General features: G+C 50.5%; 6 protein-coding genes across 6 annotated transcripts in view; 4 read left to right on the top strand and 2 right to left on the bottom strand.

Moving 5' to 3' along the window:
- The first annotated feature begins 552 nt into the window (after positions 1-552).
- Positions 553-2126, top strand: BO87DRAFT_107343 (haloacid dehalogenase, type II). The gene is made up of 2 exons (XM_025617839.1): positions 553-592; positions 652-2126. The coding sequence occupies exon 2, from the start codon at positions 905-907 to the stop codon at positions 1709-1711; it is 807 nt and encodes a 268-aa protein (XP_025477821.1). The 5' UTR covers positions 553-592; positions 652-904; the 3' UTR covers positions 1712-2126.
- On the top strand, positions 2048-3488 carry BO87DRAFT_378222 (uncharacterized protein). The gene is made up of 3 exons (XM_025623753.1): positions 2048-2128; positions 2184-3068; positions 3121-3488. The coding sequence occupies exons 1-3, from the start codon at positions 2117-2119 to the stop codon at positions 3220-3222; spliced, it is 999 nt and encodes a 332-aa protein (XP_025477822.1). The 5' UTR covers positions 2048-2116; the 3' UTR covers positions 3223-3488.
- A 3391-nt stretch (positions 3489-6879) lies between these two features.
- Positions 6880-7458, bottom strand: BO87DRAFT_107406 (uncharacterized protein). The gene has a single exon (XM_025617841.1). It carries the CDS (start codon positions 7232-7234, stop codon positions 6929-6931), a length of 306 nt encoding a protein of 101 aa, XP_025477823.1. The 5' UTR covers positions 7235-7458; the 3' UTR covers positions 6880-6928.
- A 2045-nt stretch (positions 7459-9503) lies between these two features.
- rasB (Ras small monomeric GTPase RasB) lies at positions 9504-10596 on the top strand. The gene is made up of 2 exons (XM_025617842.1): positions 9504-9749; positions 9822-10596. The coding sequence occupies exons 1-2, from the start codon at positions 9672-9674 to the stop codon at positions 10467-10469; spliced, it is 726 nt and encodes a 241-aa protein (XP_025477824.1). The 5' UTR covers positions 9504-9671; the 3' UTR covers positions 10470-10596.
- A 1890-nt stretch (positions 10597-12486) lies between these two features.
- On the top strand, positions 12487-15069 carry BO87DRAFT_107525 (putative acyl-CoA synthetase). The gene is made up of 4 exons (XM_025617843.1): positions 12487-13107; positions 13172-13567; positions 13627-14505; positions 14575-15069. Exons 1-4 carry the CDS (start codon positions 12591-12593, stop codon positions 14991-14993), a joined length of 2211 nt encoding a protein of 736 aa, XP_025477825.1. The 5' UTR covers positions 12487-12590; the 3' UTR covers positions 14994-15069.
- A 63-nt stretch (positions 15070-15132) lies between these two features.
- The window catches only part of BO87DRAFT_417393 (putative GPI anchored protein), a 1879-nt gene continuing 880 nt past the window's right edge, over positions 15133-16131 (bottom strand). The window contains exon 4 of the mRNA XM_025626809.1: positions 15133-16130. Coding sequence (XP_025477826.1) covers positions 15595-16130 — 536 coding nt within the window. The 3' untranslated portion in view covers positions 15133-15594. The remainder of the gene's footprint in view (position 16131) is intronic.

Below are 16131 nucleotides of genomic sequence, written 5' to 3' on the forward strand. Positions count from 1 at the left end.
ACGCCGTTTGAAGGATCATCGGGCTGCAGCTGTCATTATCCAGGAAAGGATAACTAGAAGATGCCCTGGTCAGCCAACGGTGAACGTTCAATGCAGGGCCAGCGATGCGCGGACCTCCAGTGAGACGTAACCCCGTACTTTCCTGTCTATTAACCTGAAGCAGCGATGGATGGTGATAATGTGATAGATCCAGGGATCACCGCAGCTTGTGGGGTTGGGGGAACCTCATTTAATACTTTCTTTGCCTCTCCCGTCTCTGTACAATCGTGTTAGAGCAGCCAGTCGGGAGTCTAATCCGAAGTCTGAACAGCAAGTAGAAGTAATGAAAGTCTCGTCACTTTTCGAACACGGCACAGAGAGGAGGGGGTAGAGAGCTGAGAAAGGAGGGGATTAGTCTATGGGAGAGAGAATGAGAGAGAATGAGAGAGGGAGAGTCGATCGTTTTGCATGCTTTGCATCGCCAGAACTCTTGGCTGATGTTTCTGCCGGGACACACTTTCTTCTCCTTCGCCATTCTTTCCCCTCATGACTCCATCGTCGCTAATTTCTTCTATTTTTCCCCAAGGATTGTGGGATTCATATATCTAGATAGGTTAGACAAACAACTTAGAGCCGTGGAATCATCAGTAGGAAGTGTTGTTGATGCTTTAGCTCGGTCGGCGCCTTCGGACATCCTCTCTGCTACACCGCAGCGTGCATATCTTACAGACCCGCGAAGTACCGCTATAGAACGCATCTCTTCCGTACCCCGTACACACATTCGCCAAGATTCAAAGCTCTAAAATTACGTCCCGACAGACAGGTACCTTCAGCGGCGTTGTGCAATACGGAACACGGACAGTGACACCCGAACCTTACATCAGGTAGATAGGTACGCCACACGAGTCAAATCATACATACCATCATGTCGATCAGCCCACTTCCAAAAGTACTTTTCTTTGACATCTTCGGCACTGTCGTGGAATGGCGCTCCTGCGTTACTCGGGCCCTGATGAAAGCGGCTGAGCATGCTCTGCTCGATCCTGGAAAGCAGCTTCCAGCGGACGTCCGCGCACGGGTACAGGCAATGAGCCCCGAGGACTGGCAGGCCATTGCGGAAGAATGGCGCGCGTCCTATGGCCGGTTTACGAAGGACTTTCAGCCATCATCGACGTTCGTATCGGTCGATGAACATCATTATAGTTCCATTCAGCAGTTGCTCCACCAGTACGGTCTCCACGACATTTTCTCTGATGAAGAGCGGTGGGACCTTGCACTCTGTTGGCATCGCCTCGAGCCTTGGTCAGACTCGGTCGAAGGCATCAGGCTGTTGAACCGTCGCTTCCAGACTTGTACGTTGTCGAACGGCAATGTGTCCCTTCTAGAAGATCTTTTGAGACATGGGTCATTGCCCTTTAAGAACGTGGCCAGCGCTGAGCACTTCGGAGCCTATAAGCCCGCCCTCCAAGCATATCATGGAGCAGCCAAGCGGTTCGGCTTGGATCCCAGTGAGTGTGGTATGGTAGCAGCGCATTTGTACGATCTCAAAGCGGCAAAGAAAGCAGGCTTCATGACGATCTACGTCGAACGGCCCCAGGAGGAAACCTTCACCGCTGAACAAATTGCCGAAGCCAAACAGGAGGGTTTTGTCGATTTGTGGCTCGAGCATAGCTACAGCGGCCTGATTGGAGTGGCTGAGCAACTTGGTGTTCAGAAGGAAACGAGGCTGTAGGATTGAATTCTTGGGGGTGGAATGAGTCCAGGCGCTGGCTTTGCACGCCATTTGCCGAGCACAAAGTGGTGCAATGTCATCTGCAACACCCGAAATATTGTCCAGGGCATTCTCTCTACTGATGCAGTCTTTCCTGTCATTATATCCAGGCATTAGCATATCCCCCTACACGCTGGCTTTAGGAATGGCGATAACTTAGTCTTCGGTTAAATTCTCCAAGCTCTGCCCCGCATCATAAGATGTCATCATCGTGGCGATTTGTCAGCGCCCACACCTCAGGATGTGTATAAACAGAAGCTGACTGACAGTTCGGACGGTAATACTGTAAGCAGTGCGCTCATCTTCCGGTGCTACTTGACATATCAATTACCTTGTCGGCTTTGAACTGATTCAGTTGTTAGCAATATGGCGGAACAGGTATAGATCGTCTTGATGAGTCTGTCTAGAACACGGGATAGCTAAGCTGTGACAGGAATCCCAAGTGCATCGCCATGCTGATGCAGATGGCCACTTCCGACGCAAGGATTCCGCCTTCCGCTCTACCGTATCATCAGATCCTGATGCAGAATTCCCTGCTGAAAGGGATCGTTATGTTCTATACTTGAACTACGGGTGTCCGTGGGCGCACCGGACCAACCTGGTTCGATCTCTCAAGGGCCTAGAGGACATCATCCAGCTCGTCGTTCTGGACCCTGAGCTGGGCCCCGAAGGTTGGTTTTTCTCTGGCCGATGGGGATCCGCAGAAAAAGATCCCTTGTATGGTTTCACAAAATTGAGCCAATTCTATTTCAAGGCGCAGCCGGACTATGAAGAACGCTATACCGTTCCGATGCTTTGGGATAAGAGGAAGGAAACGATCGTGAACAACGAGAGTGGCGAGATCATCAGGATGCTTTACACAGAGTTCGACCATCTTCTGCCGGAGGAGCTGCGTGAGGCCAACCGGCCTGGCGGAGGATTCTACCCGGCACATCTGAGGTCAGAGATTGACGCAATGAATGAGTGGGTGTATCACAAGATTAACAATGGAGTGTACAAAACCGGATTCGCCACAACGCAGGAGGCTTATGACGCGAATGTGTATCCACTGTTCGAGGCGCTGGACCGCGTTGAGCAGCACCTGGCACAGCCAGGCCATCAACCATACCTGTTTGGGGAGAATATCACGGAGGCGGACATCCGACTGTACACGACCATTTGTCGGTTCGATGTAGCCTACTACCTGATCTTCCGCTGCAACCTGAAGATGATCCGACATGATTATCCGCTGCTCGACCGTTGGTATAGACGACTGTACCATGATGAAACGCAGCGTACCCGAGGCGGAGCATTCAAGAAGACCACTTTCTTCGGCATAGTAAGTGAACCGTGATAGTCGGAAGGTGGCAATTGCTAACAGTCTTGAGCAGTACAAGTTCAACTATCTGAAGGCGCTAGGAAAGCGATCGGGCAGTACTCAGACGATCATCCCGGCTGGTCCATTCCCGGACATCCTGCCCTTCGAGGCGTAGTGGATAGTAATGATCACCAGTGGCGCGTGGATAGATTTGCGCGGATATCGGGCATCGCTGTTCGGCATCACAGGGTTTCGATGTTACCATACCCTGCGTTGCTTGAGAAATGTGGATTAAAAGGGATTATTGGGCGCACAGAGCCTGTCCTGGTTCCCGGTTTTGCTCGTCCGTTCCTTAGCTTAAGGAGAGGCGAAGGACAAAATACACGACCAAGCTTCCCATGAATTGCTTTACACAACAGCCACTCTGTCAAAACAGGCGACCGTTAGACTAAAGAACACTGGTCACTTAGTATGATGAAAGGAAGTAGTTTTGCAGTCACCATGTAACTACCGGTCGGCTTATTAGACTTCAAGGCCGCAATTAGACTTTGCTAGTCAGGGCAGTCGAGGGGGCAGATGAGGGACCATCTAACGAGGAGAGGCAATTGAAGCCGGGGGGACGTGTCTAACGCAGAGAAGACCTCGCAGACTATCCGAGGCACGATGCCCGACTAGAGCATTGGTCTACTTCCTAGACTGCCTTGGCAAAAGCCGTCGGCCAAAATGCCCAATCCGGGTCTGGACAGGATTGCCAGGCACGAGGCTTTTTCTAAGATCGGTCAGGATGGATTCGAAGATCGGTTTCATCTGGTCGCAGACGGCTATGCTCTGTTTTAGTGGACGGCATGCAAGACGATGAATGGGATAAAAATTGAGGAGTGAGGGGGCAAAGGTGGGCTCGGCACGATATATTCGTATAATCGTAAAAGAAGTGGGTGGGAAGGAAGCCACCCAGAATGCGTCTAGAAGGAACTAGATATTCGCGACAATTTCCTTTCTCTGCGGAGGTCCTTTCAGGGGGTTCGAACTATATTACTCGCTTCTATGGAGAAGCAGGATATGTGGCGGATTTCACTTCACCCATGCAGAGGCAACGGATAGGGGGGTTTTTTTCAGTGGAAATAAATGAGACATCGGACATAAGTATGGTTTTTGGGGGAAGGAAATCCAGACAGTAGAAGAGTACACCTGTCGTTGACGGGGGGAGGAATGGGAAGGAAACGACCAAGGTTAGCTGTTGGTAAAAACTAGGAAGTGGAAGCTGTCAGGATGCACGGGGATCCAAAGCCATGTGCAAAGTGGGCAGGTCACCTAGTAAATAGTCGATACTAGTCACTAGCCGGTAATTAGTGACCCAGGCGGGTGGGACGCCCTTTTTTTTTTTTTTTTTTTCTCTTCTCCCCTCTCTGCTTCTTACGCTGCTGTTCCCCCCTGATGCGTTCGCATGCTTGGCCGCAGATGGTGCACTGTTTCTCTAGCAACAAGGGCCATCATAATCCTCAAGCAGCAAGCTGCATGCGCTGGTTCAGAAGTTATGCATGATCGGTGGAGGTCGAGATAGTTAGTTATCTACATTGATGCAGGTCCTTCATGGGGTGCATGCAAGTCATGCAGCCGGTAGGTCTAGGTTGGCCGATGGAGAGGGGAGAGAGAAGGGAAGTAAAACGCACTGGCGGCTATACTAAATATTAAGTATGTATGGTGTTGCCGCTCCTAATGTAGGGGTCCTCGACTGGTTTTTCTACACAATACATACATACATCTGTTGTTGAGAGTTGTTAAGCGTTTCATTTCGAGGAGGGAGGGAGAGAGAGGAAGAAAAAAATAATAGTAAAATATAAAACATATATAGAACAAATAATAATAATAATAGTAATAATGATAAAGAAAAATAAAATCAAAAAGCCTTAACCAAAGAATTACCCATTACTCATAGCTTTCTTGACTGGAGCAGGTACGGAAACATGAATCTGACCTGTTCCGGACTAGCCGGCGGTCCATCCACCGTTGAAAGACGTGCGAGTCAGCTTTGATTGTGATGGGACGAAGACTAAGCCGGTAGCGTCGGCTACGACTAACAGACACACCAATGAAGGGAGCGGGCATCCCGTCGGTGTCAGAATTTTCTTCCAGATTACCTATCATGAAGATGACCAGGTCCGGCGATTCAGTGGGAATGAAAAGACCGACAGATTTACTTCCCCGAGGAGGATGGATTCTGGACCACGGAGATATCAACCACACAATACTAGATAGCAGTAGTTACTACTTAGTAGTCCCCGAGAGCTACTTTAGCCACCCACGTGGAAGGAAATGGGGCCGGGATATTACTCGCGATGCTATTTAAAATGATGGATGGCTTCAAAGTCCCAGGGGATAGGCCACATCACGATGGGTTCGCGTTCCTGGTGGATTCGTCGTTGATTAATTCATATTAATCTAGATGTCAACAACGGTTGGAACCCCCCGAGAAGGAAGGTGCTTAACGGATAGATAGCATACAGTAAGCGGGATTCTGCTTGCGACGAGACATTAATGCCTACTAGTTGTGGTAGTGTGAGTGTGTGCGTGTTTTGTGTGGTTATCCAGGGGGATTCATTATTCTCTTATTGAATTTACAGTTTGTCCTCCCGTAGCCCAAAAGACCAAACCCGGTCACACTCGCGGTAAACCAGAACAGGTAACTAATGGGAGAATCAAGCAAGCGAATAGGAAGGATGAATCAAGAGCAGGCCGGTAGGTTCTTCTTCAAAAGATCGCGCCTATAATGTGGCTTGGTAAGAGTTTGTTCGCTCTCAGTCCGGTCAACCGGAGGATATTTTTCTTTCAATCTTGCTCGCTCCGCACAATCTCGATGGGATGGAAGTGATTCGAAGACTGACTCTGGGTGCGTCGCTGTAGTAGGCAGTAAGCTCTAGCTCAAAGGAAGGGCCGGAGGTCCAACTCTCGCGCTATGGACCGGCCCGATACTTGATCTGTACCTCCAACAATAGTAGAAGGTCACCCAACAGATAGCCAGCAAAGTTCAGAATATGCTATTAGTTAGTTAACTAACTACGGAGTATAGGTATTTCACATCGTCTTCGAGGTTGGAGAGCCCTGTGTTACTAGTCAATTAGGTCTCTTTCTTTTCAAGGTCAACGGTACATGCAATACTGTGTGCTACCTCGAACAGTTGATCTCTCCTAACCTATTTAGTGTGTCTCAAGGGGCTACCATTTTAGCTCATGAATGGTGACCTTTTGCTTCCGATAAATCTCCCTATGCTGCAGATGCAATAGGGGGGAAGGACAATGCCTTCCCCTCCCCACCAGGGTGTCTCCAGGGATTTCCCATCCTCAAACTAAGACTGACCGGAAGCCGATTTGTCAAACGTCATATACCGCGGCGATGGAGACTTTTGTTCTACTTAGCTAGCCCCTTTTCGTTGTTCGAGAACGCTACTAGTCTTCTACGATGTTGGGGGCACCTATATCCACGAACCTGTTACTGGTGAACATCAAGGTTAACTCCCCAATAGTGTGCAAATAATGACTAATAGAATACTCGTAACTCACTAGCATTGTCCGAGGTCGTTGAGGTTTCCCACGCACTTCTGGTTGACAAACAACGACGCTTCGCATCCCAAGTACAATGGCTCTTGGGCGAATTTGTTACACTTTTACAAAATCCCGATAATCAGGAAGATTGGTTTTAGTCCGGTTCCCCAGGGGAGAGAGGGGGGGGCGCGGAATGTTCTTTCCTTCTCCCCGTCGCACTTGAGTGGAACTTGCGACTCTTAGGGCATCGTCAACCGCGAAAATCCTCCTGCTACACGGGATGGATGGGTCCTCATGGACCTACTTTGGTCCATACAGACGAGTGGCTTGCTCCATAAGGCGTCATATCGAGCACTGCCTTTCTGGTCCCTTGGTAGAACTTCGGGCAGTCACCTGGTGGCGCAAAAGGTTCTTGTTCACCAGCAGGTATCTAGCTTTACTCGCCTGGGCACGGCATGAGCAAGTGTGGTATGGTTTGCCTTTCATCCATCGCGGGTTAAATGTTGGCACCACATGCGCATTGGATTTCTCTTTGCGCCAGGCGAATGATTGTTCCTTAGTGCCTCCGTGATAGGGACACTCAGAGCTAGTGAACTTGTTCCTGACTCCTGATCCAATCTGCAAATCTGCAATCGGGGCGAATACCATTTGTTACCAGTTACTATGCCCGTTCTGACTTATGTCTGTTGTGGGGAGCCAGCCTTGAACCTAGTGTTTCCATGCACCCACATCGTGTCTACCCGAAACCATCTCAAGACTGAACCTCAAATTGAATGCAACTCCTTGTCCTGTAAGCAGCGGACAAAACAATCCAGGTGGGACAGGGACCGATTTATGATGTAAAGCACGAGGCGTCGCAGGCAGCAAGCTCTAAGCTGGTCGTTCGTTTGGAAGGTTCTGTGGATAGACAAATGCAATAGATAGTTCGTTCCTATGTAATTCTAAAGATTCCTTCCCAAACATATACCCATGTCAGACAGTATGGTCTAGATTCTAGGTTGATCTCGGTTCACTGTATGGGTTGTCGGGTTCAAACTGGTTCGTTCCCAGTGTGCGTGGTCGGTACAACAACATGATCAGAACAGCGAAGGTTGGGTCAACTCCTGCAATTCCCCAATTTACTTGGTAGAGTGTAATCTATATGAGAAATCTTCGATTCTACGTCAGAACAGAAAAGAAAGAGAGAGAGAGAGAGAGAGAGAGAGAGAGAGAGAGAGGAGGAGGGGTTGTTGTTACCTGAAAGTAGCGGATACCCACCGGGAGACTTCCATACCGGGCAAAATGACCGTATCATACCGTACCCTCCCACTTGTTTCCACAACTTCCCGTGGGTCTTGGGTTGCAGCATTGTCCAGCTCCAGATTACTACCTTCTTACTTACCTTCAGTAAGTAGTATGGAAGTTGACTTGGCCACTCACTCATTCACTCACTCAACTTAATGACCTGACGGATTTGACTGCCTCCTGCCTGAGAACTGTCATCCTGTGACCTTTTTTGACTCTTTCGTCCCATCCACTTCTTTCCTATCCCCTCCTTCGGTCGGTCTACTTGACTTTACTTTACCTGACTTACTTCCACCCCCTCCTCCTCCTACTGCAACTTCCTCCCTTCTCTGTTCTTCTCACTCCATCCATCTCGCCTACACTGTATCATTGTTGCCTCTGCTTTTCTCTCTCCCATCATCACCTTACGATCTTTTCGATTCAATCCCAACTCCAATTGTGTCTCGTCCGGTTAGTTTGATTCTAGTAAATCATTGGTTCCGATCTAGACCATCCATTGATTGATTTCCTACTACTACCACTACTACTTACCTCTTGAAACTAAACCGCGGTTGTTGGTCTCCAGCAGGGATCATCGTCTCCGCTACTTCATTATCTATCATCCCTCTATCCTAGTCATCTTTTTTTTCGCCCTTTCTTTTCTTTTTATTTAATTTTCTATTTTATTTTATTCTTCCTCATTTTAATTTTCCCTTTTACCCTCTCCATTCCATCCCCTCATCATCCTTCTATTATTTCTTTCTGTACTTCTTGGAATCCTTCCCATCCTCTGTTCTCTCTCTATTCCTCTCTCCCTCTTTCTTTTCCATTTCCCTCGATTCCTCCTCTCCCGGGTACACCTCTCATTCTTCGGGACCTTAACTTGGAACCATTCCCAAAACAACAACAACAATTGGGGGTTGCCCCTCTTCCGTCGAATCTTTTCCGGCCAAGCCTCTTTGGACCTCTCCCTTCAGGTCCTGCGCCTCTTCCCCTCCTCCCCCTCCACTCTCGTCAAAACTCAGCATCCCCCCCGAAAAAAAAGTCACCTTTTGCAGCCTGCGGATACTTTCTCAGTACATCCGCTGCTGGCGATCATTGTCTGCGTCTCGCCCCTCACGTGGCAGAATTACCTTGAGGCAAACCTTCCTGTGTGTCTCGAAGCTCGGGCGAGCCCCGTTCATCTTATTTTCTTACGTTCACGCGGAGTTCCGGGCCAGCTCACTAATTGAACTCCGCCCGCTTGTGCCATTCTGCAGCTGTGGGTGGCCGCTTATTTGAGAGTCCTCGAGCCAAATCAAGAGGTTCTCCTTCACCACATTCTCTTCCAATATTTGGTTGCTTTTCCCCCCCTCCATTGCTTTAGAGGTCGCAGTAACGAGATTTCGGCGACTTCTTGATCGCTCTTCGTTCACACCTTTCTCCCTCACTCTCTTTCCTCCCCTAATTTCCACCCTCTTCCCACTGCGTTTTAGGTACGTATTTCCCCCTCCCTTACCCCCTCCTCTGGCCTGCTCCTGTCGCTTCCGGTGTGGACTGGTGAGCTTGGACTGGGGGTCCAAAGGCAATGGATTCCGGTGGCTAACCGCACTACCCAAATAGCCGTCCTCCTTAGGACCCCAGCGTTTCGCGAATCGAAACGCTCCGTTCCCGCGTCCGTGCTCACCGTGGAGCCTTCATAGATCTCTTTGCTTTTCTTTTCTTTCCCTCTCTTCCTCTTTTCACTCCTGTGGTCTTTACCCACCCCCGGTTGTTCCCCAGTGACACATTCAATTATCTCCCAACCTATCATCCTACCATTCTGGTAGAATAATCATTCACCATGTCGGGGAAAATGACATTGTACAAATTGGTGGTGCTAGGGGATGGTGGTGTCGGAAAGACAGCCCTCACAATTCAGGTTAGCCCTTCGCGTACCCGCCCGCACTGGTGTCCCGACAACTGATCTTTGGACCTTGGTCTTTCCCAACAGCTTTGTCTAAACCATTTCGTTGAAACCTACGATCCGACCATCGAAGACTCGTATCGTAAACAAGTCGTGATTGATCAACAGTCGTGCATGTTGGAAGTACTGGACACAGCAGGTCAGGAGGAATATACTGCGCTGAGAGACCAATGGATCCGTGACGGCGAAGGATTCGTCCTCGTTTACAGCATCACCTCGAGAGCTTCGTTCTCCCGCATACAGAAGTTTTACAATCAGATCAAGATGGTCAAGGAATCGGCCAACTCCGGATCGCCCTCGGGGGCCAGTTATCTGGGATCCCCGATTCACACGCCTTCGGGTCCCCCGCTTCCGGTGCCGGTCATGTTGGTTGGTAACAAAAGCGACAAGGCCGTTGAGCGCGCCGTTTCGGCTCAGGAGGGACAGGCGCTCGCCAAGGATCTTGGTTGCGAATTCGTCGAGGCTTCCGCAAAGAACTGCATTAATGTGGAGAAGGCCTTTTATGACGTGGTCCGCATGTTGCGACAGCAGCGTCAGCAACAGCAAGGGCGATCTCAGGATAGACGAACGACCGGTTTGGGTGCCGGGCGTGATCCTGGTCCCGAATATCCCAGATCGTTCCGGCCCGACCGTACAGGAAGCCATCGCCGCCCTTTCAAGTGCACGATTCTGTGAATAGTTGGCTCCGCACGGCCCGTTCAGCTGGCTGATTGATTCCCTTCCCGGCTCCTAGATGCTGGCCCCTGCTGCTTCTACTACTACAAGGTTCACACACCTATATTTCTCGATCAGTCAGTGATCTGATAATTTTTTTCGCATTCTTATCTCTTTTTCCCTCTTCCCAACTTACGTCTGCCCCTGGCCTCTCTATCTCATACTTCTCTTATATGACCTCGTGGAGGTTCGGACCAGGGGCGGCATCTTTCCCATGTTCATACCGGTTGGTCGCAATGCGCCGTCCAGCAAGATCTTTACGCAACGTACAACTTTCGACATTTTTATTGTTTTGTTGACGCTCATCCTCTCGGTCCCCAATCCTCGCAGGTGCCCAATCCGAACAGATGCGAGGGCGGGTCAGCGATTGTGCTTGATGCATGAACCATGCTTGTTTATTAATAGTATTATATGTGCCCGGGGGCTGGATTTTCTTTCGCGTCCATGGCAGGGTGTTTCGGCTACAATGGGGGATCTTATGTTTCAGAGGACAGGGTATTCCGGAGCTGCTGGGACCATAGAACGATGCGCAATCTCTGTTCTTGTTTGTTAAATATTTTTTTTGTTATTTCGTTTTCTTCTTGGCTTTGGTTGTCCGACGCCCGTCGGCATAGCGCCCAACCTTCCGCATATATGAATGGCGCATGAAGGGCTAGGAGGCAAGAGGGGCAGCTGGACGAGGCAATGGAGAGCGATGAGTCGGAGGAAGCGATGATGGGCGGCGGTAGATGATGGAACGACTCGTGTGGTAGAGCGAGGATGGCAGTCGACCGTTTAGCAGGCATTGCGATATGATACCCTACGGCTGAGCTTTTGAGTTGTGAAATTTCGATGCATTCGCATTACCACAAAAGAATCACAAAGATGTTTAAAAAAAAAGAAAGATGGATTCCTTCGATAACCTAATATACTATTCTATTTCCGTCACCGGTTGATGTTGAGGGTGGTTCCGTATGCGGGGAGAGACCCAAAGAGTAACTAATGAGTTATACTAGTACTGTGATTATGCTGGTAGTATCTTGACATTTGTAGGTTGGGCAATTGGTAAGTGAATACCTATACTGAAGGTACTTAGTAGTATACATATCAGCTGAAGCTACTAGCTGAAACCAGCTGACCATTGAGGATGTTCCAATGAAGGCATCGGAGGAATTCCTTTTTCTTGAATACGAACTGTCCCATGAGGTAACGTTAACTAGTTAATGGGAGTTGAGTACTGAGTAAGATTGTAACAGCTCGGTTACCGCGTCTGATACTACTACTACTACTGTATGCATGAGGTCTCATTCTTGAGGCTGTCTAACTCAACTGGTCACTAGTCAACATTGGAGTAGTAAGTAGGTTCTGTACTACCAGTGGATAAAGTCTCTTCGTTCATGAGTTTAGCTCATTATTGGTAGACCCTGGTAGACACTCAAAGTATTTTCGCTTTCCCAAGAAATTGAGTGTTAGCAGCGTAGTAGATTCATGAATTTTATTTATCACGGAGGAATCCGACCATGAGAAGAGTCAATGATCTGCTGGAGTACTTAACAGGATGAGAAATGTCTCCATATAAAGCGGAGAAAGATGGTGTGGGTCTCTGTGAAGGGAGGTTGACCAGTTTAGGTGTCATCCCCACCTTTTGGTCTGCCTCCCCCTCATCTTCTCTCTCTCTCTCTCTCTCTCTCTCTTCTTGTCTTGTCTCCTCCCTCTCACCTTTACTCTGCCACTTCCCCTCACTTCTCATCCTCGGTGATCGACAACGCATTCCCCTCGGCTGTCACCGGAGGTTCCTGTCGGTCCAATGTTGTCTCGGTGCGGTCGCGCCGCCGCGAACGCCACTCTGGATGAAGACAAACCATGTTAACCACTTCGGCGGTGCATCGCCCTAGTACAGACCAACACATCCCCGAGCCTGCACGTTAAACGCCGGTGTCCATGCTAACCCCCCTAGACTCACGGCACATCAGCGCGGTCTCGGATAGCATGTCCAATTCTTGACCCATCCCGCGGAATGTGACAGGGACTAACTGCTCAGTATCTGCAAGAGGACCCTCATCCTCCCACCAGAACTGACACCGCTCCCTATTCATATTGGCCATGTTGGCGTGTATTGCTGCCAGTCCATTTCTTGTCTCTTCCATCGGCTTTGCATCCGTTACTATTTGTTTCGGTCCCATCCCTTCGACGCTTTCGAAGAGAGGCCCCTCCCTTTTCCAGCATCGTTCTCGATCCACGATGTCACTCCACCCGCAACAGTTGGTACACAACATCTCCCTGCGCGACCCAGAAGGCTTCTGGTCTCGCCAGGCCGAACAATTGTACTGGCATAAACAGCCATCGCGTGCCATCAATCAGCAAACAAAAACAACTCCCAGTGGCTTCAGTCATTCTCACTGGAGCTGGTTCCCGGACGGAGAGATCTCGACCACCTACAACTGTGTCGATCGGCATGTCCATTCGGGACATGGAGATAATATTGCTATCATCTGGGAGTCCCCGGTAACGGGGACAAAGGAGAAATATACATACAAACAACTCTTGGACGAAGTCGAAGTTCTAGCAGGCGTGCTCAGGGAAGAGGGTGTGCGAAAGGGCGACGTCGTTATTATCTACAGTAAGACTTAATTCTGGATTACCTTCAATTAAGATTTAATGAACCAGAATCTAACGATTGGCAGTGCCTATGATTCCTGCGGCACTTATTGCCGCTTTGGCGATCGCACGCTTAGGTGCTATTCATGCCGCAGTCTTTGGCGGTTTTGCAGCCAAGTCGCTCGCACAACGCATCGAAGCGGCCAAGCCTCGCGTCGTCATGACCGCGTCGTGCGGTATCGAAGGGTCAAAAGGTCCTATCGCTTACCGACCGTTGGTTGAGGGTGCTATCGAGCTGAGCCGATTCAAGCCAGAAAAGGTGATCGTCTGGCAGAGGGATCAGTTGCGATGGAACAACCCAGATAAGTTAGGTGGACAACGTAACTGGCAACGACTGGTAAAAAGCGCACGCATGCGTGGCATCAGGGCCGAGCCAGTACCCGTGAAGAGCACAGATGGACTATATATCATCTATACTAGTGGTACGACCCCGATCTTCAGTGAGGCCCTTGGGTAAAACTGACTCGAGAACCAATTCCAGGCACCACGGGCTCGCCGAAAGGCGTGTTTCGCGAGGCCGGTGGGCACGCAGTGGGACTCCAGCTGTCAATGAAACACCTATTCGATATACAAGGCCCGGGAGACGTCATCTTCTGCGCCTCTGACATTGGATGGGTGGTCGGTCATTCATACATCTTGTATGGGCCACTCTTGGTTGGAGCAACGACGATCCTTTTCGAAGGAAAACCGGTGGGAACTCCGGACGCGGGCACCTTCTGGCGGATTATCGAAGAACATAAGGCCCATGTGTTGTTCACGGCACCCACAGCCATGCGGGCCATCCGCAAGGATGATCCCAACAATCGCTGCTTCAAAGAGGTGGCCCAGCGAGGCGGTCTCAAACACTTTCGCGCACTGTTTCTTGCGGGAGAAAGGAGTGAACCCAGCATTGTCCAAGCCTACCAAGAACTTCTGAGCCAATACGCTGCTCCTGGTGCAAAGGTGGTGGACAACTGGTGGTCGTCAGAGTCAGGGTCTCCCATATCTGGCTTGGCACTAAGAAGTGCTGCGGCAATGGAGTCGCCCACGCCCCAGACTGATGCAGTGAAGCCATTGGCCATTCGACCTGGATCCGCAGGTCTGCCCATGCCTGGATTTGACGTGCGCGTAGTCAATGACGAGGGAAATCCGTTGCCTCCGGGCACGATGGGAAACATTGTTCTGGGCATTCCACTGGCGCCCACCGCATTTACGCAACTCTTCAACGACGACGATCGATTTTACCGGAGTTATCTACGTAGATTCAAGGGACAATGGCTCGACACCGGAGACGCAGGGATGATCGATAAAGACGGATTTATACATATCATGGCACGATCCGACGACATCATCAACGTCGCGGCGCATCGCTTCAGTACGGGTAAGTCTCGACGTCGCATCACTGAATCTATGTAGGGAGAGTAGATACAGGCTAACACTTCAATGAAAGGTGCCATCGAGCAAGCAATCCTCTCGCACCCGCAAATCGGCGAAGCCAGCGTGGTTGGCCTTCCGGACCCGCTGAAGGGCCACCTCCCGTTCGCGTTCATTCAGCCACGGACCGCGGCCGGGCCCATTCCCGCGAAACCTACAGCGGAACTGTTCCAGGAGGTGAACGGGCTGGTGCGCGACCAGATCGGAGCAATTGCGTCCCTGGGAGGCATGATCCAGGGCCGGGGAATGATCCCCAAGACGCGCAGTGGGAAGACTCTACGCCGGGTGCTGCGGGAGCTGGTTGAGCATGCAGTGCGCGGGGAGTACGAGGCGCCGGTGAATGTGCCGCCGACGGTGGAAGATGCCGAGGTTGTGGATGAGGCACGACGACGGGTGCGGGAGTACTTTGAGCGGCAGGAACGGGCGAAGCTGTAATCACTTGTTGGATAACATGAAATACATATAAAGCTGTACGGGTGACATTTGTTGATATATATGGCTGTACCTGCCGAGTTGGATGCCAGGTGTGTGGAACTTCCCCTATTGACGGTCGATGCATATTGTATTTGTCAATGCACGAATGAGATTTATGTATCTATTGAATGAATATACGCAAATACTATAAGTTGAACATATGTATGTATCTGTATCTGAATTGCTTCAGAGACGTGACTCAAAACATTAAAGTTATAGACAATAGAAAAGCGAGGACATGAACAACCGGAAGCCAAGCGATGCGAAGCCATAGATGAATATAAATAAAAGAAGAGAAAAACCATAGACGTCAGAAGATTCCAATAAGGTATAAAGCACACAATAAGTTATTTGTCAGTCGAGTCGTAAAAGAAAAAAAGGTAAAAAGTATCGACACAAACAAAGGAAACCACCCATCCGATCATTTACCTCCACTGATTCGCTAGTATCCAGTAGATTCTCGCATGGTATAGATAGAAGTCCCGAAAGTCAGAAGGGGCCTTCTACATGCCTCTATAGATCTGATTCCAGGTCACACACACACTCACTCAAGTCAATTCATTTACAGAAGGAAGGCGACGAGAGCGAAGACGGAGGCCAATCCGGCACCAGCACCGGCCGCGGCGCGGGTAGCGGCGCCAGTGAAGACAGGGGCGGAGGGAGTGGTGGCGGAGCCAGAGCCAGTGCCAGCGGCGGAGACACCCTCGGGGGAGGTAGCAGAGGAGCCGGAGCTGGAGCTGGAGCTGGAAGAGCTAGCAGGGGCGGGGCTAGAGGTAGCGGGGGTGGCGCTGGAGGAAGCAACGAGCTTGGAGGAGGCGGGCTTGCTGCTGGGGATCAGAGGGCGAGAAGAGGGGTGGAAGCCACTAGGGGTGGGGACCGGGGTGTAAGAGACGACCGGAGTGGTGGCGCCGATTCCAATGGCACCGGCTCCGCTGGGACCAGCGGAAGCACCGGGGGAACCAGCTCCGGAACCAGCGGCAGCACCGCTGGGGGAGGAGCCGGAGCCGGATCCAGAGCCGGATCCAGAGGCGGCCTCACTGGGGGAGGGACCGGTACCGACAGCAGCGGCGCCGCTGGGGGAAGAGCCGGAGCCAGAGCC

The sequence above is a fragment of the Aspergillus neoniger genome, assembly GCF_003184625.1.
Source record: "Aspergillus neoniger CBS 115656 unplaced genomic scaffold BO87scaffold_24, whole genome shotgun sequence".
In the NCBI taxonomy this organism is placed as follows: domain Eukaryota; kingdom Fungi; phylum Ascomycota; class Eurotiomycetes; order Eurotiales; family Aspergillaceae; genus Aspergillus; species Aspergillus neoniger.

Excerpts from the sequence above, each read along its gene's own strand:
- BO87DRAFT_107343 (XM_025617839.1), top strand. The coding sequence starts at position 905 with ATGTCGATCAGCCCACTTCCAAAAGTACTTTTCTTTGACATCTTCGGC.
- BO87DRAFT_107406 (XM_025617841.1), bottom strand. The coding sequence starts at position 7,234 with ATGGTATTCGCCCCGATTGCAGATTTGCAGATTGGATCAGGAGTCAGG.
- BO87DRAFT_378222 (XM_025623753.1), top strand. Across the intron at positions 3,069-3,120 it reads AGACCACTTTCTTCGGCATA|TACAAGTTCAACTATCTGAA; the intron begins GTAAGTGAACCG and ends AGTCTTGAGCAG.
- rasB (XM_025617842.1), top strand. The coding sequence starts at position 9,672 with ATGTCGGGGAAAATGACATTGTACAAATTGGTGGTGCTAGGGGATGGT. Across the intron at positions 9,750-9,821 it reads AGACAGCCCTCACAATTCAG|CTTTGTCTAAACCATTTCGT; the intron begins GTTAGCCCTTCG and ends CTTTCCCAACAG.
- BO87DRAFT_107525 (XM_025617843.1), top strand. The coding sequence starts at position 12,591 with ATGTTGGCGTGTATTGCTGCCAGTCCATTTCTTGTCTCTTCCATCGGC. Across the intron at positions 13,568-13,626 it reads ATATATCATCTATACTAGTG|GCACCACGGGCTCGCCGAAA; the intron begins GTACGACCCCGA and ends AACCAATTCCAG. Across the intron at positions 14,506-14,574 it reads GGCGCATCGCTTCAGTACGG|GTGCCATCGAGCAAGCAATC; the intron begins GTAAGTCTCGAC and ends CTTCAATGAAAG.